The 26233-nt window shown below is 49.1% G+C and overlaps 1 protein-coding gene across 4 annotated transcripts in view; it reads left to right on the forward strand.

The window, feature by feature from the left end:
- Nucleotides 1–26233, forward strand: part of SEPTIN11 (septin 11) — a 57758-nt gene that overhangs the window by 25805 nt on the left and 5720 nt on the right. For all 4 annotated transcript variants that reach the window (XM_075750899.1, XM_075750898.1, XM_075750897.1 and 1 more), the window contains exons 2-9: nt 3527–3641; nt 7425–7620; nt 10120–10306; nt 12606–12767; nt 14562–14658; nt 16454–16622; nt 21833–21965; nt 23022–23209. In XM_075750899.1, the coding sequence (XP_075607014.1) occupies nt 3527–3641; nt 7425–7620; nt 10120–10306; nt 12606–12767; nt 14562–14658; nt 16454–16622; nt 21833–21965; nt 23022–23209 (1247 nt within the window). The remainder of the gene's footprint in view (nt 1–3526; nt 3642–7424; nt 7621–10119; nt 10307–12605; nt 12768–14561; nt 14659–16453; nt 16623–21832; nt 21966–23021; nt 23210–26233) is intronic.

Here is a 26233-nt window from a genome sequence, read left to right on the forward strand (position 1 = left end):
CTTCTCGGGAGCTTGTCACAGCGATTCACAGCCAGAGCAGCGTGGCCATCTGACTTAGCACCCCTTTGTTTTTAAAACACTTCTGTTTTGCCAGACTGAACGCGTGAATCACTTGCCTGTTGTGCTGATTATACACTGAGCAATCATGCTTGTTGCTTTCCAGCAGAGGTATCCGTGTGGATAAAACCTGAGCTTGTGAGGGACTCTTGAGTTTGCAGTGGTTTTGGTCCTCGCCCCCTCCCCAGGCAGCCCGAGGGCTAAAGACTAGCACTGTTGGGCTAATAAAGCCAGAACCGCCCAATCCAGTGCAATTGGGCTAATTGGTAACGTTGCTCGTTGTGGTTTTGCCGATTGGCGTCCTTGGCAGACCTGTGCCTTGGCTAAGGGGACCGTGGAGCCTCGTGGGGGGTCCTGCACCTTCCAGCCTGCTGTCCGAACCTCTGCTGTGGGGAGAGCAGAGCGAAGCGGGCAGGGTTTTTTCTCCTTGTCTCAGTGCCCCTGTAGTTACTGAGCAGGAGTAAGCTACCCGCTCGAAGAGGGTGAGAGCAAGAGCAGAGGCTTGACGCGAGTGGGAAGAGGTTGTGCGGCGTGTACGCGTCCCTTTAATCCTTCCCTTCAGAGAGGGGCAGCCTGCGTCTCCCCCCAAAAGTGCCGACTCCCCGAGTCCATCTGCAGGCACTGGAACCGGCTGTCGCACGATGCTTTCACATGCACGTGGAGGGAGATATTTAGAAACTCTAGTCCCTTTGGCTCTCCTGCCTTGTCCAAAATGCACATCTGTAATACTTCTGCAGACGTGCACGGATTTTCCTCAAGGAGATGCGCTGCAGCCTGGGCAATACTGAGGGAGATGGAGACTTGGGTTTGCGTTTCACTTCTGCCCGTGCCTTCGGCCTCTGGGCTCTTCCCGAGTGTTGTGGAGTTTCGGGCAGATATCAGGCTACCCTTCTGCCTCCTGTTACACAGCACGGCTCATGAAAAATACTTGGCATTGAAAAGTGGAGAGATAGGGTTTTTTTCTTCCACTGTTGATGTTTGCCGCTTGCAGGAAAAAAAAAACCAAAACAAAGAAAGGAGAGAGAACTAAACCACAGCAGGTATGCAGCAAAAAATGACACAGATGAGAGAGGAGTCTAACTCCTGTTCCTGCTGAGTAACTGATGATGAGGCAGTACTTGCTTTCCCAAAATATATCTGGGAAGGAGATATTGGTGCTGTGCTGAGAGATGTTCAACACCCACCGCTTTCTGTGAAGCTTGTGAGTCATGGGCACCTACTGCTTTCTGGGATCTGTTCCGAACTCCCTTCACTTAGTCATAAACCCAAGCCCACTGGCGTTTTAAAAATACTAATGTTACAAATATTTAATTTAACCCATGCATATAATGCATAAATCCCAGGTCTCCTTCCATTGCCTGGGGCTTTTCCCGGAAAATCACTGATGCGGGTAAATGAGGTGATGGTCTCTTTTATGGTTTGGTTTGTTTTTTTTTTTTACCCAGCCTGAGTGAAGGTGGCAGCATCTCTTCATCACCTTAAGCTTCTGAGGTACGGTGAATAGCTGTCCAGGATTTGGAGGGGTGAACAGTCTGGTGTATTGGCGTTAAGCCTTCAGACCAGCCTGCTTTGCATGCTTAAAAAAAGGCTCAGGTGTCAAGCTGTGTGTGCCAGCATGGCAAAAGGAGCTGTTTGCTCCTGCTCAGTTCCTCTTAGGTACGGTGATGGCACAGACTTGGACGTTTTTACTTTGACATGTTGCCTTTTTCAGAGAGTTGCTGTGGTTTTTTTCCTTTAAGTCCGAGTGGTATTTTCATCAACGCTCGGCCCAGATGTATCTTCCTCCTGCAATCGGTGGTTGGTCTGTATGTTTTGAGGCGGGAAGCGGGGGATGCTCAGCAATTTTGCAGAGAGCGGGAAGTCCTCCTCTGCTTTTGGTTCTTATTTTAACAACCAAAGAATGTCTTTTTTTCCGTGTCTGGTCCAAAGCCTGCTGATTTTGTGGAAAAGGAAGCTGGTGCTTCCAACATCTTGAAACTGGGCTGAGGCTGCCCACAGCTGTAGTTTAACTCAACGGTATAGCCTAGGTGGAGTGAATCTACTGGAAATGTTTGGGTTTGGAGAAAGGTTAGTATCTTAAGCTAAAGACAACAAATGTTTGGAGAAAAACATTGTGTGAAATAACAGCAGGGCTGCTGAGGAGGTTTTTCTTATTTTTTAATCTGTGCTCAGGATGTTGGCATAACTGCAATTTGCCAGGGAAGAGATAACCGGGCTGGCGGCTTTTTGCAAGCCTCTCTGTGAATTACTGTACAGCTGTTGTGGAAAAGTCCTAAATATAACCTTGGAGTTGTTTCAAACCTCCCTTCTGAGAGGTCTGTGCTGCCCCGTTACCCTCCACTAAATGGCCACGGGGCGTTTGATGTTACGGGCTCAAGCCCTCGGGCAGCCTGGAGGAGGAGAGCGGGTCGGGGCGGGGGGGGGGGTGACTCGCACCTCTGGAGTGCCTGGCCCGGCTTTTTTTCCTGCCGAAGACGTGGAGGAGCAGCATGGCGGGCTTTGTAGGTCATGCAGGAAACACCGGGAACGGCGCCCTGCTTTCTCACCTCGTGTCGGATGAGGTTATTTGTAAACCAAGGCATCCGCAGAGCAGCGTGTGTGCTTTTTTCCCTTCCGCTCAAGGCTTGTAAAAGCTGGAAAGAGATTTAGCTGGCTTTAGAGGTGTGGCGTTGCCATCTCAGCTGTGTCCTGCTGTGGCCGTGCTGAAGGGTTGCAGGAAAAGTGGAAGAGTGTCACATGTCCCTTGAACTACTGGGAGGATAGAGCAACTCTGGGAGAGCTGCCCCCTCCCTTTGGCAGACGGAGCCAAGGAGCGCGCGAGCTCGGCTCTCTGCTTGCCTACACAGGTTTCTATCAGGAATAGATTTTGGAGCTGCGACCAGGACTACACAGGAACCTGTGTCACCCTTTCACGTGCTGTTTGGGAGAGCCGGCCTCACTGAGTGGTTTGGGGAAGCTCCCACGCTGCTGGGGGAGTCTTGGGAGGGGAGGTTGGCTGGTTTCCGCCATAGGGCTGGACGGTGGACACGGAGGCGGCAGGCTCAGCTGCTTCGCTATTTAAACAGGCATGGGTCTGCTTGCAGCTATGACTGTTTCACTGTGTCTCTTCCAGGTGTCTGCCTAAGTAATCTTTGGGTAACCCTAGGGATATGTGATGCTAAGGCCTCGGAAACAATGTTCGGGTATTGCGAATTGGTACAGAATCCTGGTTTATTAGTCGCAGGCATGGAGAAACAGTCTGGTGGTGTTTGCATGCTGTGGGGTGGGTTGGGGACGTATTAGCTCCTAAGCCCCGCAACGGAGAGCTGGATAGGAGTAAAAGGAGAGCACGTTCGGGAAGCAAACGCGAGACAGAAAGATCCTGTGTCCCGAAAAGATCGTTACACGGTTCTGACAGGACTAGGCACAGCCGCCTTCTCTGACAAAGGTGTTGCAACCCTGTTAAATGCTCTTCTTCTTGGTCTTACAGAGCGATGACCTTAGGAACCTGTCCCTCTCTGGCCATGTGGGCTTCGACAGCCTCCCCGATCAGCTGGTCAACAAGTCGACGTCGCAGGGCTTCTGCTTCAACATCCTCTGCGTGGGTAAGTCACCCTGCGCCTCTGGGCGGTCAGCTCACGCCAAGGGGTGCTGCGCAGCCACAAATCATCACCTCCTCCCTCTTGTGAATGCTAAGACCTGAGCCAGCGGGGACCGTAGTGGTGGGGAAGTGACAGTTTCTTCTCAGGGCTGCTCCAGGGTAAAATCTAGTATCCCTTTTCCTTTCCTCTACCGTGTCCCCCAAGTCAAAATGTGGAAACTTCTAGTTGTTCCTGTCTACCCTTTTGATGGTCCTGCAGTTCTGCTTTCCCCAAGGGCTGCCCATAAGGAAACTAAGCTAACTTGGGAACCTAATGTGTTTTTAAAAGAATGTTAACTTAAATCTGCCTTCCTCTGGGTTGGGTGCGGAGGCTGTTTCTCAGTAGATTGCATTCCTTCCCTTCCAGGCTTTGCCTGCCTGTCTTGTTATATTCTTAGTTTCTGCACTTGGAAACGATGCCGTTTTTAGTCTCCAAATGATGTACTTGAGAACAAAGCCTGTCACCTGTTCTCTGCTGTATTTAATCTGCATGCTGCAAGTTGGTTTTATAGCCTGGGTTACTGTCTTTTCCCAAATTGTTCAGAGGGTGAAATATGGGGAGGCAACTCCTCCTCTTAGCCGTGGAGAGATACCTGCCGTCTAGGTGCTCTATGGATACCACGCAGTTGGAAATCCGTTGCTTGGCCCTAGGGAGCTGTGTGCCAGAGCAGCATTGACCTATTGGTGGATCTCTTCAAGAGTATCCCAGACTGTGGTTCTGAAAATTGACAAAACATGGTGGGTTTTACTCTTAGTTTGGCAGAGCGGTCTACAAGCATTATCTTTCCATTCACTGTTCATTTAAGCCTGCAGGAAGGGAGTATTGTCCCTTCTAATTAGCTACATTAATTAGCTGGAAAAACCCCACAACCTTCTGTCCGTGATTTTTCTACAGCAAGTAGAGAATTTCTGTCTGCAGTGCAGGGTGAGCTGTCTGAAAAGAAATCTGGCACACAAACTAGACTCCTTCCTGTAGCTTTGCATGTCGAAGAACGAGATAAGAGAATAGTCGTACTTCTGCACACTCAAGCTACCGACTCTCACGTGACTCTCCTAGCAGCATGAAACCTTTTAAAATTCAGCAGGGAACATCCTGATTAGCAGGCAGCTCTTTGATCAAAATGGCATAAATTAATTGCCTTTTTCTCTTGCAGTAAATATTCCTCTCTTAGCATGACTTGGTATGTTTCCATTAACATAGCAATTTGGTCCAGCTCCTCTCTCTTGTAAAATGTGCTGATCAACCATTTTCCAGCCCAAATGATAATTTCACACAAATTACTGCAGTTGTCCAAGGAGTAGCAATCTCTTCCTTTAAAAAAAAAAAAAACAAACAACAAGAAAAACCCCAAACAAACAAAAAAACCCCAAAACTTTTAACTCTTGAAACTGTGTTTTGAGGAAGGACACAATTAACTTCAGCATTGTAACGTGAGGCTTTTAATTGTGGTGGGCATAGATAAAATGCTGCAAAGCTCATCTAGCACAGCATGCAGCAGCGCTGCGTTCGCGTCAGGATCTCACTAAAATACGTAACTTCAGAGATAGATGGTCTGCCCCATCCGTTTAGGACTGATCTTTGCATGCGGGTTGCGCTCTGTGTGGGCCTAGATTTTGAGCTATAGTGTCATGTATACTTTCTGTCCTCCCTTTCTTTGATTTGTTCATTCTTTTTTAAAAGCTTGCTTTATGTCCTGCAACTTCCCAGGGTAGGAATGCTGCTACAAGCATATCTCTGCTCAATTATGGTCCTGGACTGTAGGTAGCCACATGGAAACGGTCAAAGTCAAAGCCAGCAAAATGAACTGTCGAGTATCACAGAGCAACAGGTAGTTGCTGAGTAGTGGTATTTGTTTCTGTGGACACAGATACTATATGGTTTTCTGAGGTATTCTAAGTAGGGGTTTTGCGTATCTTGAAAGAGAGATTTTTCGTGCTAGCAGAGCTGCGTACAGCCTAGAGAGATGCTTGAGGGCACTCCCAGATGCAGGTTCCCCTCTTCCACCTGATATTTTTCTTTGCTTTTCTACTATTCACTTCTACTTCAGATTTGGGGGGGTGGGGGGTGTGTGTTAAGAGCTTGGGATAGGACCCCTCACAAGACCGACCTGTGAATGCCAGAGGCTGCCCACTGCAGTCCAGGAGGTCTGTCCCAAATCCCGGCATCTCTTTGGTTGGAACCACTTCAGGATGTTACCTCAGCCCACCCCTGCTCGCAGCGCGGGTAGCGGTAACAGTTTGAGAGTGTAATTGCTAAGCAAACACTTCAGACTTAAAAATGGGATTTAGGCTAATGCTTTCATCCATGTTACTAATTGCACTGGGGATTAGTCAACCTGTAATAGTTTTAAAAGTTGGTATTTAAACAGCGTGCTATTTCAGGTTTTTAAAAACTTGTTATGTACTTCCCTGTCTCAAATTTTCATTGTCCGAGTTTCACTATGGGTTTTTTGTGATTCTCTTGGAAAAGGAATGGAAGCTGAGCTGGGAAAAAAAAAGGCATAAAAGCATGTAGAGAATCAGATATCTTCTTGGGAATCAAATTTGGAGTTGAGAGAATTTACAAAGAAGGTCATACCAGAACTAGGACTTCGCCTACACTATTAAAAAGGGAACTAAGTATTTGTCGAGTAAGAACAGCTTCTTGCTGTCCTGAATACAGATGTTACTCGCAAGGTGGGAGAGGTTGGGACTATTTATGCCATCAAGCAGGAGGGAGCCTGCATCACCGTAAGGTCGTACCAGTGTAAAAACCATGGGCAACAGCTGAAGACCGCTGGAAGCAAATGCTTTTATGGGAGAGGAATGAATATTTCTCTCTCTTGCACTGCCAGCGTAGCAAGTCCAGCGTCAGGGTTCTAACAGCAGCAGGCGTTTGCTGGTTCGTGATGGAAGGAGTCCTTTCCCTCCTCCAAGAAGGGGGGGATCATTTGACAAATGTCTAAGTTAACAGTTCTTAAAACTGTCATTTTAATTTTTTTTTTTAAATTCCACCCCCATTCAGTTTAGTACCTTCACTTTAGGGAGTCTCATAAGCCTCAGCCTGTCCTCTCCAATTCCTCTGTTTCCCATGGGAAATGTTAACAGTAGTATTACTGGAAAAGACTGTGCGCCTTTTGTGTGTGTGTGTGAAATAAACCCCTTTTTTTCCTCCAAATAGTGAAAAATCCCTGAGGTCAGTAGTGCATAGTATCTCTGGTGATGCCCGTTTTGATGTCCTTGCCTGTGATTGCGGTACACCTCCCTTAAAAACCCAGCCTGCAAATTTCTGTTGCCATTCCCAGCACAGCAGCCTAGCTCTTCACCTGCGGGTGATGCCTTCTAGCTCTGAAAGCCTTTGGTTTATCTCGATGTCTGCCAGGGTAGCAGCTTTCGCGTAGTGGGGGCTCGTTTCGGATTCCCATCCCCAGCATGTGGCGCTTTGATCGGGTATGTCTGTGACGTGTGCTGCAGAGACCCGGGCGGCATCACCTGCGGAGGAAATTAGTCGGAGCCCAGCAGCAGAAGCCGGAGCTGCTGTCACCTCCCAAGGCCCGTCAAATCCCTGGTTCGGTCCTGGGGGATTGGTAAAGATGGGGACCGTCTCAAAAGACAGCTGTTCCTGCGGGGATTATTTTGCTTAGCTACGCGTACATAGTCTAATTCCAGCGCTACCCACATGGAATAACTCCTTAGCCTGGCAAACGTGCCGGAGAAGGAGATGAGGAAAAGCAGTCGGGCCATACTAACGTTGCCTTTGTCCGCTCAGGCGAAACCGGCATTGGCAAGTCGACGTTGATGGACACTCTGTTCAATACCAAGTTTGAAAGCGAACCTGCGACACACAACGAGCCTGGCGTGAGATTGAAAGCCAGGAGTTACGAGCTCCAGGAGAGCAACGTCCGTCTGAAGCTGACTATTGTCGACACGGTTGGATTTGGCGATCAGATTAACAAAGATGACAGGTAAATTTATTTCTGTCAGGAGAAGGAATCCTTGCGCCGATGTGCTCCGAGATCAGAAAGGCCTGACCGCGTGTGGGGAGTAGGTCCCTCGCTGTACGGGGGGTGTTTCCCGATCCAGGCGTGGCAGCTAGCATCGCTCACCCCGTGAGACGCGTAGAACTGAGGAGAAACTGAGGAACAAACAGATCAGCTAGGCTACAGAACTGAAGCTGTGGTTCGGTCCTCCTTGTCTCTCTGCAACTTAGTGGAAGTCTCTGTTTGAGTTGAAACCTGTAAATATTTGAAAGCAGGAGGTCAAATTGCAATTACGTTGCATCTTTTAGGGAGATGGAACTCACTTGGTAGTTCCTGTTCACACCATCCTGCGTTGTTCAAGTCGAAGGGGGTTTTACTTTAACGTTGCACTTAGGTGCTGATTTTCATGTTGTGTGCATGACGTAAATATTCTGGGTAGCCTACTCGATCCCTTGCGTCCATCCACGTGGACTTTTGCTGTAGCGTTAAAACTAGTCATTCTGTGATCGTGACCAGTGAGCCAATTAATGCTTTTCCTGTACGTTAGAGCCATATGTTCCCTCGTGGCAGTAATCCCAGCTCTCTCTGGAGGGTTGCTTGCGACCCTCCTCTCTGCACCTTGCCAAGCGAGGGCACGCTGGCCGGCAGCGCGTGCGCTGACCAAGCGCTATTAGGGCACCGGGCAGATAGACAGCCTAAGCTCTTTGAAAATACAAGCCCGACATGGAAGTTTCCACCAAGATCCCCGTTAGCATGGAGATTGAGCGGGTTCTGCTTCCTGGTCCATAAGGAAAACTCCGTAGAGTTTTTTAAAAAGATTTTACAATGCTTTTTTATTTCTGTAACGCTTCCTTGCTGCTTGACCTGACACCAAAACGCACCTTTCGCCCCTGCTTTGCGGCTCCTGCTCCTAACTAATGCTACAGAGCCAAACCAGAGAGGGGCACGTGCTGGCTGGAGGGAGAGCTCTGCACGTCAGACGCTGCCGTATGCTCTCGGGCGAGAACAGAAGCTGCTCGGAGGAGGAGCAGGCGCTCAGAGCGGGGATGCTCTGCAGCTTCTTACTGCCGGGTCCCTTTGCATTTGCTGCATTTGGTGGAGAAGAAGAGGCGGCAGTATTGGTGGTGAAGCCCCTCCAATTTCCCTCTCGGGCAGTTGGAGATAGGGGCGGTGACAGGGCAGCAGTGCTTAGGGACAGCTCTTGTCCTGCTGTGTCCTGACACAGATGGTTCCAGTGAGCGGGAGTTTCTCTGTGCTGCTTGTTTGAGTCCTCCCAGTCCTTTTTTTTGCTCTGCTTTTTGTGGCATCTTCTCTAATAGGATCTCCCGATGTAAAGCCTTGCCCCTTTCTCTGCAACGCGCCTGTGTCTGAGGTTTTTGGGGTCTCATGGTCAGACAGGATTTCCAAAAGCAACGAAACTGGAGCAGCAGTCGTGTTACAAACCCGCCTAGTGATATTCACGATAGCTTTTGTGCCTGCAAATTAACAAGCAGTGCTCAGTACTGTCTTATGGGTCTCTGGTGTGGGCAGCTCTCACGCAGCACTGGCTGTCTTCTGCTATAGTGCTCGCTTGGTAAACCAAGCAAGAGTCTGCTGGGCTTCGCTGAGGGTTTTGAGCAACTGCTCAAACAGCTGCCCTGGCATCTGGAGCAGAGGGGCCCGACTGGAGCCTTGCTGGCTGGCTGTCCGAAGGAGGTTTTTGGATGACCTGAAAACTACTGATGGCCTGTTTCCTCCTCACAACTGCTTTCCGGAGAGGGCATTAGCACTGCTGTGAATCCAGTGCTGAGGGCAGTGGCACTGTTGTCTTGGTGCCTTGGTCTCAGTGCCCTCCTTAGAGCTTCCTTGGGCTGGAGGTCCTGAGGCTGCCCTTGGTGGAGGGAGGAACAAATGGAAAAGTTCCCTTTCCAGAGGCACAGTTAGTCAGATCCAGGCATGTAACACTGCACAAACTTTTGTCCTTCAACATAATGGTCCCCCCAGATGTACGCAAACAATGCAGTTGTCTCCTGAGCTTTGCTAGCAGGCTTCAGTTCCTGAAAAGTTCCTTTTATCCCCTTGTGAATCTCCCTTCCCTCTTAAGATCACAAACAAGCTAGGGTAGGTGGCGGTTTCATGTTTGAATTTTCTCGTATCAGATGATTTTCAATGATGTTGACAGAGCAGCAGCTGAGACTTTAATCGGAGAGACTGCAAAATACGTTCTCTTCACGGTAGCAGCCTTGTGTGGTTTCCATGTGCATAATGACCGGGGTCTCTGCCACTTTATCTTGTTACTATGTCCGTAATACTCTCCCTGTGCACCCAGTGGAAACACAGACTTGCTGAGGAGGGGCTGTAGGTTGGGCGGGGAGGGTCCCAAGAGCAGCGCTCATCCCATTATGTGCAGAGCACCCATGAAGCTTCCCGAGTGTCGAGCAGTGACCTGTACTGTCCAAGCGGTGAAGGCCCTGGTTTTCTCTGTGCCATGTTTTCTTTCTTCAGCTACAAGCCTATAGTAGAATACATCGATGCGCAGTTTGAAGCCTACTTGCAAGAAGAGCTGAAGATCAAACGATCCCTGTTCAATTACCACGACACGAGAATTCATGCCTGCCTATATTTCATTGCACCAACCGGCCACTCGCTGAAGTCCCTAGACTTGGTCACCATGAAGAAGCTCGACAGTAAGGTACTTGTTGCTCATGTTTATGACCCTCGCAATGCCCTACTAGTGCTCTTATGATCTTGCCACAGGCTTAGTTAAACCTACTCAGAAAAATACTGTCTGTTTTTAGCAGCGGGGAATTGCAGAGGTGCCGTGTGAAAATTTTACCTTGGGCTAGCTGCTGGAATGGGTCATTATTCGCTGATTCATATGCTGCAGAGATTTATTAAGAGTTGGGGCTCCTACCCTCTTCCAGTCCCGTCTCGGGTTGGGAAACTTGGCCGCTGGCTCCGTAGTTATGCTATAAAGTTAACAATCCAAGAGCAGGAAACTGTATTTATGAGGATGCATTAGGAGACTGCCGTTCTTTTTACTTTCCTGTGGGTTAACTCAGCCAAGTTCAGTGACGGGTTCGTTCACGACTGAAGGATCAGTTGGCTGTTGAAAAAGAGAGGGAAGTGTGTTTTCCTCCTTAAATGCATAAATAAAAATGAGAGCTTGAAGTTGAACTCTGCTAGTTCTAGCGCTCAAAGACATGGTTGCTATGCATGGTTCGCTTTGCCCAACAAATTAATTAGGTTCTTGTTTGAAAAATAACAAAACAAACCAAACCTGATATGGTAAGTGTGTATGAGATGAGAAGTAAATCTAAAACACTTTAGATCATCTTACTGATCAGTGAAAACCACATGAAAATGCTGTGTCTGTGTGCTCTGACTGCATCCAGCTAGACACAAACAGTGATTTGATCTTCTGTGGCAAATGTAGTGTTGTTCTAACTGTAATCTGATAATCAAGGAGAATCTGAATAAATATGTTACTCAGCATGTGCTTTTTCAGTTACCCTCATGATTAGTAAGGATGAGAACCGAGCTTGATGTAAACCATGGTGTTCGACTAGATACTTGCAAGAAGATTTCATCTATCTTCTTCCAGGGAAAATACCTGAGTATTTAAACTGAGCTTTCTCTGTGCTTCTTTACATCCTATGATTAAGCAATTTAAATCGGTCCACCTTGCACCTTTGGCTCACTGGATCCTGATTCTGCAGAAGATAAATGATGACAATGGTTCTTTCTTTCCTAGCGTGGCCTATCGATTGGGTTTTATGCGGTGATGGAGAAGGATCCCCGCTCTATTCGGCTTAAAACAGGGTTATGGAGGTTCACCCAAAGTCAGCTAATTGGCATTCATGTTCTGTCTTTTGGCAAAGAGGGATTTAATAACTTCAGGCCATTCTCCGAACAGAATTAAATGATGTAATGTAAGAGGATTTTCAAGTACTGTAGTTAAAATCCCTTCATATAGGTCAATATCAACATCTTCCTCACTACAATTTCTGTCTGCTGTTGCAAGGAAAAGCAAATCCTGCAAGATCAAAAGCATCATCCGTCTGGAGGGAGGAGTAGAAAGGGGAAGAAAGCAGGATTCCTTGTCCTAATGCATTCTTGCATTCTCCCAGCAAAGCAGACGCTTGCGTGGCGCTGCTGTCTGTGCAGCGATCCACTCAACTACGCTGAGGGTACCGTGCTGTCTCCCTCCCCTTGGCTCCTGGACGGTGATGCCGTTTGCCTTCCTGCTGCCGGTGTTGCAAATAGCCTGTCTAGGGAAGGGAGTTAGTAACTTATCTTTAATTTCCATGTTAACCCCATGGCGCGGTTCTCTTCGATGGTTGTCTTAGAGCTGTGCAGGGAGAAATCGACCCTCGTCCCGCAGTACAGCGGTGGATGGGAGCGTGTTGAGGGCACGCAGGTGGAGGAAGCGTGCCTGTGTTACTGCCAGCCCCCACCCTGTGTCGCGCGGTTGGGCACGGACTGTCTGCTTCCACCTCCCGTGGGGTAACAGCAGTGCTGCTGCCCACCCTGGTGGCCCTGATAACAACACCCGAGCAACCGCCTACGAGAGGCTATTGTCTGAGCGTGTCTCTTGGAGTAATCCAGCCTCTGTGGTGTGGAGAAGTGCCTAGATGGTAATTTCCTTTTTTTTTTTATTTTTTTTATTTTTTTTGAACAGCTTGTAATAATCTATGACAGCATTTCCTGTCCAGCCAATTCGGATGAAGAGGGGAATAGGACAGAACAGGAAATAGCATGTTGCCAAATTGCATTTGACTTCTTTTTAAGGCCATCATCGCTGCCGCCTGAAAATCAGGTCTAAAGCAGTGGTGCTGTCACCAGCAGCCCCAGGGAAGGTCTTCCACGGGGGGTCAGTGGCTGGTGGCACTTTTAGGGCCATTGCTGCAGGATGCATGCTGCTCTCCATCCTCTCCTGGTGACGCAACGTGTACAGTCCTGTATGTAGAGGTGCTGTCTTTGTCTTGCAGGTGAACATCATCCCCATCATTGCCAAGGCTGACACCATTGCAAAAAATGAGCTGCATAAGTTCAAGAGTAAAATCATGAGCGAGCTGGTCAGCAACGGCGTCCAGATCTACCAGTTCCCGACGGATGAAGAGACAGTGGCTGAGATAAATGCCACGATGAGCGTATGTTTTTTTGGGGGGGGGTGGGGTGGTGGTGGGGTTTGCTTGCCTTGGTTTGTGTGGGCCCATCCTTGATGGCAGGGCACGTTGTGCTATGTTTCTTTTGGCTTTAAAACTGCAGTCTAAGCACAGATACCAGACTGGCCAGAAAGCTTTTGGAGCTGGAGATACCTGTCATGTGGGCTGCTTGGCCCGATATACTTCATTGTACGGCAAGCGATTCTTCTCTGAGCGTTTTTTTCATATCCTTCCCCTATTGCAATATTCCCATCTCAGGGGAAAGGAAGAGGATGGGAGGCAGGGCCCTGTTGTGATCAGGGCAAAGGGCTGGGGTTTGGGTTTCCTGTCCCAAACGACCACTTGATGCTTAGTGGGGGGTGATTCACTTCTGCCTTTGTTTCGCTTTCCGGTGAGAGCGGGGGCGCCGTCAGTGATGTTCCAGCTCTCGGCAGGGCCCGTGGCCATCAGCGGCAAGGGCTCTGGCTTTCACCTCCTTCCCTTTCCTCTAGCGGTAGGGGTGGGATTTGAGGGCAAGCGGGGCTAGGGTACACTAAACGCTTTAGTGGGCTTTACAGAGGGAAACAACTCTTTCGCATGGGCCTGACTTGGAGCGCAAGGGGAAAGAACCCTAGCTCAGGGTTTCTGGCAGTGACATGTATCATGGCGGTGCTGACGGGGCCCGTGAGCGGCTTTAGCGGGGCATGTAAGACCAAAGAGGATGTGCCAACCCCAAAGCAAGTGCACTCAAAAGCAAGTGCAAGGATGAGGTTGTCTGTATTCTTACAGGGAATGGAGGCATCAAGATTAAGCCGTTTCCTTGCAACTTGAAGGGGTTTTGAGTTTCTCTGCACAACTGCTCGTAGATGGGCAATTGTCACATCCAGCTGGATATCAGACCCTCTCCAAACCCCTGTGTTGCCTCCCCCTTTTCCCTGTCCGTGTTGTCTTCTCAGCGGGGAGAAGCTGGCACAGAGAAAGGACACGGCTCTGCCAGGGCGCAGCATGCGCAGTGTGTGTTTTGCCTTCCTCTGCAGCCCGGCTGCTGGGAAGCTCCTTTGCCAGTTAATCATGTCTCCTCTGCCACTTGGCTGCTTCCCTTCCCACGCAGCCTGTGACCGTGGCTTGGTTGACACGGCACCCGCTCCCCGAGCTTGCGGCCGGCCCTTTTGGATGCTGTTAAGGCAGGGAGACCACTGTGGGGGTGGGCTGGCGACAGAGGCCAGCTCCATCCTGGCAGCAGCCACGCTTCTGGGAGGAGATCCCAGTTTGCCGCCACCACACCCACGGAGAGACTGGGACGGGACGTAGCAGAGCTCGGTGACTCAGACGCATCGGCCCAGGGCTGGGTCGACTCGGCTCTTCCCCTTGCTCGCAGCTTTGCTCTTTTTAAAAGGAAGCATTAGCAATTATTTCTAGCAGCAGAAATCCCCTGAATTTTTAGTCTACCTTCCTTGGAAGGATGTGCTTTATTTTCTTTTTTTATTGTTTGACAGTTATTTTTCCTTAGTGTTCAAATTCAATTCCAGTTTGTAAGATGACTTCTGTGCTTAAGAGAGTCATGCTTTGTAATTACATGAAAAATGTACATCTCTTGAATTTTTAGGACTTCACAATTTTGGACTTTAAGGCTGAGCAGGTTTCTCATCCAGACCGTCCTGTTGCTCTTTCTAAAATACCAAAGGCGCTTAAGCAACTTAAATGCAACACAGCTGCCACAGTAAACAGCTTTCTTGAGAAACAGTCCCTGGCAAGGCAACAAAGGAAGTCGCTAACCTTCATGTCCCTTTCCTTTTGTAGGTCCACCTTCCTTTTGCTGTAGTTGGCAGCACTGAAGAAGTGAAGATCGGCAATAAGATGGCAAAAGCCAGGCAGTACCCCTGGGGTGTTGTGCAGGGTATGTTATCGAAAGCACAAGTAAGACCTTGTCATCCTGATAAAAGGTGCATTGATCTCTGGATGGTCCTTACCAAAAGCTGTCTTGAGAAAGCAAGATCACAGCTCCAAGACTTCTCCTTAAACTCAGGGCTTTGCAATGTAGTTCTAGACTTGGAGGGGGTTTGGCGGGAAGGGTGGTGGTGTCAGCCTAGCCGTTGGCTTTGGGAAAGAGCAGGCTGATGTTGCTAGAAGATGCTAAATAACTAGCTTGAAAAATGAAATCTGACATTTCCATTCTCTGTTCCTTATGCTTTTCTGCCAGCAAAAAAGCGTGAGCAATGGGGAAGGCTGGGATAGCTGAGTGGTTCGGTTGGACCTTGCGCACCAGCCTGAATGCAAATATGTAGGTGGGGGATTTTCTCGGGAGGTCAGCAGGGGCTCTGCCCTTTCAACTTGAGGTGGGAGCAGAACTAATTCAACACTGACTGCTTGGTGTGTTTTGTCCTGGTATTGCAAACTGTGGACATGCAATCCCCCCTAAAGTCAGCCAGAAGCTCCTTTCTGTTGGAGAGCAGAGTTTGGTTAGGGCTGTGTTTGCAACCCAGGCAGTACTGAAGCTGCCAAAGCTAGGGCTGGTCCTTGCTTTCTCAACCAGCGCTGGGAAGCACAGGGTTGTACGGTGGCGGTCTGCTTGTGGCTTCAGCTGCGCATCCCGTTGGAGAATGGCCCGGCAAGCTGGAGGGGAATGTTCGCAGGGCAATTCTGCAAAACTCACCCAGTTGTTCTCAATAATACGAACTGACCCTGACGCAGCTTCAGACTTAGTGTCTTCGGTTGTAAACACCAGAGGATAATACTGGGAATAACTCACCATCAGGCAAGAAGCTGATATGTTTGGGAAGTCTTGGACTTGACCCGTATTCTACTGGGTTCTTGCTGTTCCCAGGAAACTAGGACCGGATAGTCAAGGAGATTTAATTGGGTGCCAGGGAGACTTTGAAGATCTGTCCCTGAACTGCCCCTTTCCAGAGACAGCTGCTCTGGTCTGAAGGGGAGCAGCCGGAGCGCTCTGGTGTGTGTCCCCAGAGGCATGCTCCAGAGTTGTCTGTTAGCAGCACGGATGCCTGCTGCTTGCTGTCACACGCTAAAGACTTAACTTCCACCCCTTGTCTTTAAGCATACCCAAACTGCCCGCACCGAAGCGTGCAGGCCCTTCGCAGGCTGAACAGCTTGCTGGCCCAGGGGCTGACGGTGGCACGCCAGACCCTGCTCTGAACGGGAGTAGTCATGGGAAGCCACGTTATACTCTGAGTGCTGCCTCCCTTCGGTGCCAGGAGCAGGGGTTTAGGGCTCCTTCGTAAGGTTAGCCGGCCTGGAAAGGGTATGGCGTCTCTGGGGGGGGTCTTCTCATAACCTTTCCTTTCAGCACTGCCACAAACTGAGACTTTGTTGCCCGCCTGGGCCCCCATCGGAGACTTGGATTTAGAGCAGATTTGGGTGGGAAGTGAAATCTTGTGTGCAAACGGATCATCACCTTGCTGGAGCAGAAAAACATGGAGAGACAGGAGCTCTGTGACCGACGGGCCACACAGAGATCTTGCAAATCCAGTGAAAGGCCTCAGACTGGTACCCGTGTGTTGCTGCGGGATAGTTTGACCCCCAGTTCAGCAAGGCGTTTTGGTGCAGGCTGACTTGGAAATTCTGCTTGTGTGCCCTGAAGAACTCTCTAGCTTGCTAAACTGGTGCCAGGGGAAGGGGGGGACCTGCCTGCTGGGTTTAACGTTTTCTCTCTGCATGGTCTGTCTCTTGTGCAGTTGAAAATGAAAATCACTGTGATTTTGTGAAGCTGCGGGAGATGCTTATCCGAGTGAACATGGAGGACTTGAGAGAGCAGACGCACACCCGACACTACGAGCTGTACAGGCGCTGCAAACTCGAAGAGATGGGATTCAAGGACACGGATCCAGACAGCAAGCCCTTCAGGTAGGAAAGCGTAATTCCGGGCCTTGCACAACCAGAGAGATTGGAGGTTTTGGGGTTGCTGATGTTTGCAGGAGCCAGGGAGGGAGTAGCTGTGGTGCTGAGATCTAAAAGCGTGGCTGGGGATGAAAATCTTGTGCAATGCAGTCTTGCCCTCGGGGCCTAGGATTTGTACAGGAGAAGCACAGGAAAAGCTTGGGTGGCTGAGGAAGCCAATTACTTGCCTTAACATTTTGAAAATGTCTGCAACGCTGCAGCAGGGCTGTACAGGCTTTCTAGAGCCTGCAAAATATCACCAGGATACTTGAAGGTGATGTGTTTTGAGAGCAGAATACGACCCTTTTCAGATCAACCTGGAAAGTTCGGGAGGAGGAAGCGCATGTCTGCAGATCTGTCTGCACCCTGTTGCCAAAGTTGTATTGTTTTCTTTGCACCCTTTTCTGAGCATCCCTTGCTCTGCCATGTTAAATATAAGCTGCTGGCCCTCACTCACAAGTGGGTGCCTTTCAGAATATCTCCTACCTGTCAGCCAGTACTTAAAGGTGTTGAAAGGATTGATTGCTACGTGCTCCTCCTGTCACTCAGTGTGGAGAGCAGTTCCTCCCTGGGCTCTTCAAACGGATTTTGCTGTCCACGTTTGAAACTGTCTGTTGCTCTTTGTGGCCGAGAGGCTGCTGTAATGCCAAGTTGGGAAGTTGACTTTTTTTTTTTTCCTCCACCCTTGCTCTTGCTTTCCTAAAACCTACGAACTGTCCAGTCTTAAGTAAAGCTTATGCTCATCTTCCTACCCGCAGTACTACATGACCTTCGTGGAGACTTGAGTGAATCTGTTGAATAGTGAGTTTGTTAAATCACTTCAGAAACTTCTCCTGACACTCTTTGCCCTTGGAGAAGGGCAGGTTTTGAGAAGGTCCGGTGATACGTTAGTGCCCCCTTTCCTCCAATGCAGACTCAACTGTGTTTTGCAGCCAGCTTGCTCAACTGCAAGTCGGGGCCACGTACAGCTGCTGGGCTTGAAAAGTGCAGCCGTGTCCATGTTGAGATGAAGGTGACTCGTGTTGAGATGTAACCGGTTACCAACCGGGAGATCCTGGATCGATGTTCTTGCTGACCCTCCTAGAGCTTGTCACAGCTGGGCCGAGGTGCGCCGTGAAGAGGGTGCTGTGGTCTGATGCTTGAGGTTTGGCTTTTTCCTAAATACAGAGTTTATGCTGTCTGACAGCTTTATTGGTCTGAAGCCCAAGTCATTAGCCAGGGACAACAGCTGTGTGGGAATTTGGGAGGGAGTGTTTGTTTTCTCCTTTCATTTCCTGTTTCCCACTCCTCTCCAACTTTTCCCCAATAATTGCACCCGCTGCCTTAGCAGCATCCCACGCTCCTCTCTGCCCCAGGGGAAGGCAGAGTTAAATGTGTCTCGGTGTGAGTTTACCCCCGTAACACATGTGCACGTCAGGAATCGGAACGCCAGTCCCTGAGACAGCAGCCGTGCAGCCGGCTTGCGCGGATCACCCCGGATGTGGTTCATCTCTGATCCTTAATGGGGGAAAGAAAGCCAGGTGGGCTCCAGAGCAGAAGGCAGAGTGGGGGCCTTGCGTTCCTGTTTTTGGAAAACAGCGCTCCATGGCGAGCCGAGCAAAGTCTGCGCTATGACAGGAGTTTGCGTTCAGGGGTTTATTTGTGACTTGCTGAGTTTATGCAGCTGCATTTCTTTTGCAGCACAGAAACTGTGCTGGAATCGGTCGAGCCCAGTTGTGTTACCAAGCCCGAGTGTGAAGTTTTATTGGATTTCCTTTCTGGAGAGCAATGGCTTAAGATGGGCTCAGCCCTTCCCTTTGAGGAATCTGAGGAATTTCCATTGCTTCCTGTACACGAGGCCTCTTTTGACCAAGCTATAAGTAGAAAGGAAATGAAAATGTACAGAATTTCTCCATCTGGTACGTGCTAGTTCACAACAGTTCGCTCTGGGTGCCTCCCCCCTCCAATAAACAAACAAAACCCATGATCCCAAACTGTTTGGCCAAGGCTGATGTATATCTGAAATGAGGAAAGCAGTAGGTTTGATGCTTTCTGTTCTTCCTTCTGAGACCAGGGATCAAAAGCATGCCTTTCCCCCGGGTCTGGGCCCTGGGAGCCGCAGGGACCACCGCTCTTCAGGCAGTCTGCGTCAGCCAGGAGCAGGGAGCCTTTTGTAAACCTCAGGGTGAGCAGGGCAAAAGACCCCAGCAAACCGTGGGTGCCGTGTAGGCGCATGTGCGAGGTGTGAAAAAGAGGGGCTGGCGAAGGTTGTGAGACCCACCTTGCCGGCAGAGCCCCCACCGCTTGTCCCAGCTGCAGGAGGTGAGGAGGGAGCGTCAGTGCCTCTAGGTATCTGCTCTGTGAAATGGGGTCCTCTGTTGCACCGAGAGCCTTCTGCTGTCCCACGTGTGTTGTGAACTGGTTTCTCTGCTGCTCTAGTTAATTTTCTCAAAATACTACTTCTTTTTTTTTTTTTTTTAAAGAAAATTATTTGCAAGGGCATCATTCGGTGTGGGTGTTGGGAAAGTAAGTTACTCTTGTAATCTAGGTTCATATGTTTGTATGCTTAAAAAGCAAATTCCCTTGTCATCTTTGTGAGAAGCTGCAGGGATCCCAGTTGGTTTGGACTGTTATTCCTTAGGGCTGTAAATGGGGGTTTTTTCATATGCAGCCTGAAGTTGCCAGGCCAGTTTCTCTGAGAACTTTCATAGAATCCCAGACCGGTTTGGGTTGGAAGGGACCTCAAAGTCCATCTAGTTCCACTCTCCTGCCATGGGCAGGGACACCCTCCGCTAGCCCAGGTTGCCCAAAGCCCCATCCAACCTGGCCTTGACCACTGCCAGGGAGCCAGGGGCAGCCACAGCTTCTCTGGGCAACCTGTGCCAGGGGCTCAGCACCCTTACGGGGAAGGATTTCTTCCTCACATCTAATCTACATTTCCCCTCCTGCAGCTTCAGGCTGTTCCCCTTGTCCTGTCACTCCCTGCCCTTGTCACCAGCCCCTCTCCAGGTTTCCTGGAGCCCCTTCAGGGACTGGAAGGGGCTCTAAGGTCTCCCCGGAGCCTTCTCTTCTCCAGGCTGAACAAGCCCAGCTCTCTCAGCCTGTCTCCGTAGCTCAGGTGCTCCAGCCCTCGGGTCATCTCCGTGGCCTCCTCTGGACTCGCTCCAACAGCTCCATGTCTGACTTGTCTTGGGGACCCTCGAGCTGGACGCAGCACTGCAGGGGGGGTTGCAGTACTGCAGGGGGGGTCTCACCAGAGCAGAGGGGCAGAATCCCCTCCCTTAACCTGCTGGTCACGCTGCTTTGGATGCAGCCCAGGACACGGTTGGTTTTCTGGGCTGCGAGTGCACATTGCTGGGTCATGTTGAGCTTCTCATCAGCCGACACCCCCAAGTCCTCCTCCTCTTTGTTTTTCTGGAAGTTGGAGTCACTTTAGTAGAGAATTAAGCTTGCTGGTGTTAGGTTAGTGTTAAGTTATTAAGCTTGAAACTGGGATTAGTATTTAACCTGGGACAATTTAACAGCAAGTCCCTGCCAGCCTTTTCCTGCTCGCCCCTCACCCAGCACTGTGTTTTTGGAATTGAGCTTTGCAAGAAATTGTTTGCTATACAGGATCCAATTAGCAATGTGCAGGGTTTTCTGTTTTGGTCCGTAAGGCTCTGCTGCTCCTTAGTATAGTGTGTCACTAATTGCAGATTCCATTTTTTCCTTGCTGAGCAGTGAAGGCTAATCTGCCCTCAGGGTTTTCCTAGGCTCTAGCCAGACCCTTCAGAAGGGTTTATGAATTTAAGTTTTGGTGTCCACAGTTAGACGATGCAGTCCTAGACTGAATTTTAGGGAGGTCTTGATTGAGTCTCCTGATCTCTCACTGCTGGAGTAGACTGGTTCTTGATTTAGTTAAGAATCCAAAGACGTGTCTTGCTCTGCTCTATGAAAAGATTTTTGTCATTTTTAGAATCAGCATTTTTGCTTTAACGTGTGGGAAGCTGGCGTGGTCAGCTGGAATCGTGCGATTCCTCCAGAGCGGCCGGTGCTCTGCAAGAGCAGCTCTGGGCATCCTGTCTGGGGAGTATTTTAGGACGCAACTGAAGTGCCCGTCAATTAGCAACGTTAAACCCAATCTGTCGAGTTTTGTTCTCCAGCTCAACACCCCACCTCGCCCCCCAAAAAACCCAAACAAACAACAAAATCAAGCAACGAAAGAGACACCAAAACCCCCACCACACAAAAGCTCGACTTTAGTGGGGTTAAGATGTTCCACTAGCCTAGTGGCTAACGTGTTCCTTAGGCACACGGATGCAATGTAGCTGTGTGATATCAGTGGAGTTTTCATTTAAAAAAATGCCTTTTCAAAAAAGCATCTTGGGGGAAATAGTTATCATTCCCACACTATCATTATGGCTGAAATATCCAAATCCATTTAAGGAATAAAATGAAGAGGAATTTGGCGTCCAGAGTTCCTAAGAGGCTCTGAAAATCTCAGAGGTCCATGGACAACATATTTTGTGTCCCAAATCTTTGCTGCGGTATCTCAGTGCTGGGGAAATAAAGGAATGCCAAGAAGTAGAGGGGGAATAAAGGAATGAAGAAACCCAGTAATGTGGTTTTTCAGAGGAGGAACGCTGCTGCTCGTTTGCAAAGGTTTAGCCTCCCTTGAGAGCTGAAGGAGAAAGAGAGGTCTCCCAAGTTGGTTTTAGTTAAATAAAGCCCCTCGTCTGAATCCATTAGCAAAGAGCAGTGAAAATTAGTTTTACTCTGTGTTAGCGTCATGCTTAATGAACTAAATAAATCCAGATTTCGCACTTTGATACGCCTGTCTCTTCCACAAATCTTGTGCTTCAAATGAGGAGACTCAAGACAAATAGTGGGAGAAGTGAGAAGGTGTGACTCCAACCGATCAGAAGCCATGTGGGATTGTCGTAGCGGCTGTTTGTTTTCAAGGATAGTCATCCTGCCTGCTAAGGGATTCACAGGATCCTGAACAGTGTGCTCGTTTTTGCTTGCCAGTTTGTCTCCCGCTGCTGCCACCTAGCAATCTAGGACTCGTTCTGGTGGAGGTGATCATACCTCTGTTGCAGTCAGGGACCTGTGATGATGCTTTGTGACAACACAACACCTGAAGATGACCAAAGGCTGGAAACTTGTGACTGTGCTTGAAACGCAGCTCTGACTGTTTGTTTTTCCTGTGTTTTTAACAGTCTCCAAGAGACTTACGAAGCAAAGAGGAACGAATTCCTGGGCGAACTCCAGAAGAAGGAGGACGAAATGAGGCAGATGTTTGTCATGCGAGTGAAGGAGAAGGAAGCAGAGTTGAAGGAAGCGGAGAAAGATGTGAGTATTTTGTAACTCAGAGGACTGTGTGTGTGGGTTTAGGCTGGGGTTTTTCTGAAAGCGCCCCGAGAAGGTGAGTATCCGGATTCCGACGTGAAGCCTGCATTAGGTGCTTGCTGTGCGTGAACGGTCTGAAGAAGCAGATATGAACTCGGTTCCCAGTCCTGCCGTGGACTTGTGGCGTGACCGCGTTACGCAAGTCCTCTGCCGCTTTTCTGTGCCTGTAAAATGGAGCAAGAGTATTCCCTGGTTTTGGGCAGCTGGAGGAGGGTATATGTTGTGGAGCGAGCGGGAGGCGCTGCAGTGTGACGGTAACAGCGGCTGTGGCTGCAGACCCCATCGAAATGCCGGCCTTGCTGTGCCCTGGGAGTCCTCTTTGTTCTCTCACCTCTTCGGTCCCCCTTCAAAGGACAGAATACGTTTGCTACTCACAGTAACATTGATTTGCAGTGGATCTTCAGCTGTGGTAAAGCCAGCGCTTCCCTTTAGCAGTTGCAGCTCTCTGGAGACTTTCAGTAAGTAGCTAAGGACTTCCCAGAGGGCAGTAAGTCCCACTCAGCGTAGTTGCAGAGGGACGTGACAGAGCTTGGTGCGTGTGGGTCAGCACCCACTACCGAGGGACGGAGAAAACAGATGCCTTGCTAGGGGAGGGAGCTGGTTCTTGGGCCGCATGGAGGAGCGTGTGCTTTTACAGAGGTACAGAGAAGAGCCCCAGAGAAGCGTATCCCCCTGAATGGTCGTGTTTTCTTGCTTTGCACGAGCATGAGAGTGTCCGCTAGGTACAAAGCAATGAGGGATGGAACGTGGGGCTTTGGAAGTGTCCCGAGACCTGTCATATTCCTACAGCAACTTAAATTCCTGCCATCTGTGTGCGCAAGCGTGTGTTAACTGCAGGGCTTTTCTCCCCAAGTCAGGCACGCTTGGGACAGGCCAATGACGTGTTATTAACGCAGCGAGGCCTCGGTGGCAGCGGAACCGCGTCAGGCGTTGTTACCGGTAATCGGGGTGAAGCATCCTTCTCTTCCCGTCCAATTTTCGTTCTCTCTGTCCCGACAGCTTCACGAAAAGTTTGACCATCTAAAGAGGACTCACCAAGAAGAGAAGAAAAAAGTGGAAGACAAAAAGAAGGAACTTGAGGAAGAGCTGAACAACTTTCAAAAGAAGAAGGCAGCAGCTCAGCTATTACAGTCACAGGCTCAGCAGGCAGGTTCTCAACAAACCAAGAAAGACAAGGACAAGAAAAAGTAAGCGGATGTCACCCACATCCTTTGTAGGGTTTATTACAGTTTGGGAGGTTGTTTTTTCTTTCTTGCTGCATGTCTGTATTTGCTTTTACCCATTACCAGACTGGAAACTGGGCTTTTATCAGCCTGATCAAATAAAATATTTTTTTCTAAAGGGTGGGCCAGGGGCATGATCTTAATTTTTCTCTGGAAGAGTACCTTCAAATTTTATGTCGAAGTCTGACCGGTATGGGAGAGCAATCGGATGGTCGAGGTTTGACCTGTAATCTGTCCAGCATCTTCTGGAACAGCTCTGGCATGTTCTGGACTCAGATTTATCTGCCTGAGCCAAAATTAAGGGGGTCTCTACCCGTCCTTTCTTTCACCCAACAGTAGACTCTCCAGTTCCCATTCCTTAAGGTTATAGTTGTAAGTAGAAGTAGATTAGAAACCAAAACCACCATGTTATTTTTACATGGGAAATGCTAGTGCCAAAAGTGAATACTTGGAAGCTTGCTTTAATGACAAGAAGTTTTGCGTTTGTTTGGGGGTTTTTTTGTTTGGGTTTTTTTTTTTATTTTTTTTAACAAACAAACTACTACGGTACCGTAATGGCAGGTAAATGGCATTTGTGCTTGTATCGAGCTGACTTAATAAGCTAAGTAACCCAGAACTTTTAGTAAAGATAATGGCACTGTTTTCTACTGTTTAATATTCGTATGCGAGGAGTATAATCCTATACGCTCCAATACTCTGAGATTCCTGCAACTTAGTAGGCACCAAGTGTATCCGTGGAGAGAGACTTGTTCCCGTGGTCAGTATTTGGAGGCGGGATTTTCGGACGTACTCTGTCTGGACCTAACTCTGCTCCTGTTGAAATTGGAGCAACATTGCTGTTGACTTGGGCTCAGAGTTAAGTCACTGCTGAGCTTGGCTGAAAGCCTTGAGCTCTAGATTGATCCAAATGGACGTAACCTCCTTCTTGCAGCCTCTACTCGGAGATGACTATGTTTAGCTTGCTCTTAGTGCAAGAGACCCCTACTTATTACATCGTACTGGCTACTTCACCGTGCTTTAAAAGCCAGAAGACAACGTCACTTAGATGTGATATGTACAGTGAAGCCAGACGAAGCTTGCAGAGGTGAAGCAGACCGTGTGTGGCTTGTTTGGGTAGCACAGCAAGACAGGTTATTGTAGCAGAGGCTGTTTTGAGGCCTCCTGTCGTAACTTCCACCCGCTATTTCTGTATCCAGTGAGGGAATGCTCATGCGAGTCCTTTCTGGGTCATTTGCAATAACGGCACTAGTCAATAACTGCAATTCGGAAAGCTGTAAAGATGGTGATGCAGCAAATCTCCCTGGAAAATGCTTCTTTGACCCGCACACAAAAACGACGGTTCCACGCTTTGCTTAATAGCCGATAGTGAAGGGGCACATTCCTTAACAGACTTTGACAGAGTAACCTACTCCATTAACGCTAAGCTGTCGCTGTCGGAAGAACCAAACTGCTAGTAGGGACGTGGTACAGACGTTTTTGTCTCCCTTGCTAACCTGTGTGCTTCAGCCAGGTCTGAGCTCTCGCCGCGGGAGCCTGTGAGGTTCTGTTGCGTTGCCTATGTGCTAGTATATTTTTATACTGTGGAACTCCCGCTGACGCTCACTGCATGTCCCCTGTCTCTACCACTGCTGGTTTGGTACCCGTCGTTTGTTGCTTCTGCCCATGGCTTCCCCGGGGAAGGTGGGGAGGACCTAGGGCTAGTTCCTCAGCTGATGTAAATTGACGTAGCTCCTATGGAGCCGTGGCGCTTTACGCGAACTGAGAACTTGGCCTTCGGCGCCCGCTGAAATACGTGGAGTGCTTTGTGCTGCATGCTCTGCTTGGGTAAAGAAATCATTACGGACTGACCAGTGTCACGCTGAACTGTAGAAACCATAAGTGTTGGCAGCTAACGTCCAAGCATGCTGAAATACCGTTCTGCGACGATGCCTGTAAATAGGATAGGCTGAAACACCGGTCTTCTCTCACGGGAGAATTCAGATGTGGTCACCCGTTGCCTGAAAAGATGAGAAAATTTTGAAGACCCTATTTCTTATCTCTTAAACAGAGTTGGTAGCTTAATGAACTCTGCAGTCAGTGTTTTGACCTCTTCGATATCAGACCGGTGCAGTATATCATGGTCTGGGGAGTTCTGTAACTTTTGGTAGTCAGCATTAGCTACTGTTTGCTTCTGTCAAGTTGGCTGGCACGTGCAGAGCATTGTGGTTGTGATACACGGATGTTTCTAGCGACCGTGACAAACACAGTTTCTGCTTTGCTGATGCATTCACAGAAATCCAGTCGTGAGGAACATGCACGTGTTTTAGTGTGTCCTTTCGGTGTCGCTCCACACCGGGTGCCATAACTGCTTCAATTGTTCTTTAGTGCCTGAATTACTAACAGAGGCTTTCAAGGCAAACGCTGATGCTTCTGTCACATAGCAGCACACCTTGGTTTTTCTAAAGGCTTTAAGTTCCTCCTTGCACTTTAATGAAAAGCTGCGGTTTGTTTAGGTAAGGCGCTCAACCTTGCTCTGTGCTGACACGGACCGTGGTGGTTCTCGTGCAGTTGCCAGAGGAAATCCGAGCCGTGCGCAGTCCTCGTAGCCTCCCCAGAAAGTAATTCACGGGAATGCCGCTTTCTCAACCTGGACAACGGAGACTTCCTGCTGTGCTGTGCAAGCCAGAGGGAAGGCTCAGGGCGAAATCTGCTGCTGGCCTGACTCCATGAGGGAGAACTTGGCCATCTTGATTTCCAGGCTGTTCCTATAGCTTAGTTTTTTATACCTTTTTAATCAATTTCTCAGATTCCCGTAGCTTATGGGTTTTTCATCTAAAATTGTGGTGGCTCTGGCCTGATGACAGAAGCGTGCTGTTTTCAGGACAGCACATCTGTGTACCTCAGACGCTTGTGTGACTGTAGAATAGACGTGAACTCAAGTACCTTCCTGAACGTGGGGCTGAACGTACTTACCAAGCGCCCGTTGTAATTTTGGGGTGGGACTGTGCT

The sequence above is a fragment of the Balearica regulorum genome, chromosome 4 (genome assembly GCF_011004875.1).
Source record: "Balearica regulorum gibbericeps isolate bBalReg1 chromosome 4, bBalReg1.pri, whole genome shotgun sequence".
Classification (NCBI taxonomy): Eukaryota; Metazoa; Chordata; class Aves; order Gruiformes; family Gruidae; genus Balearica; species Balearica regulorum.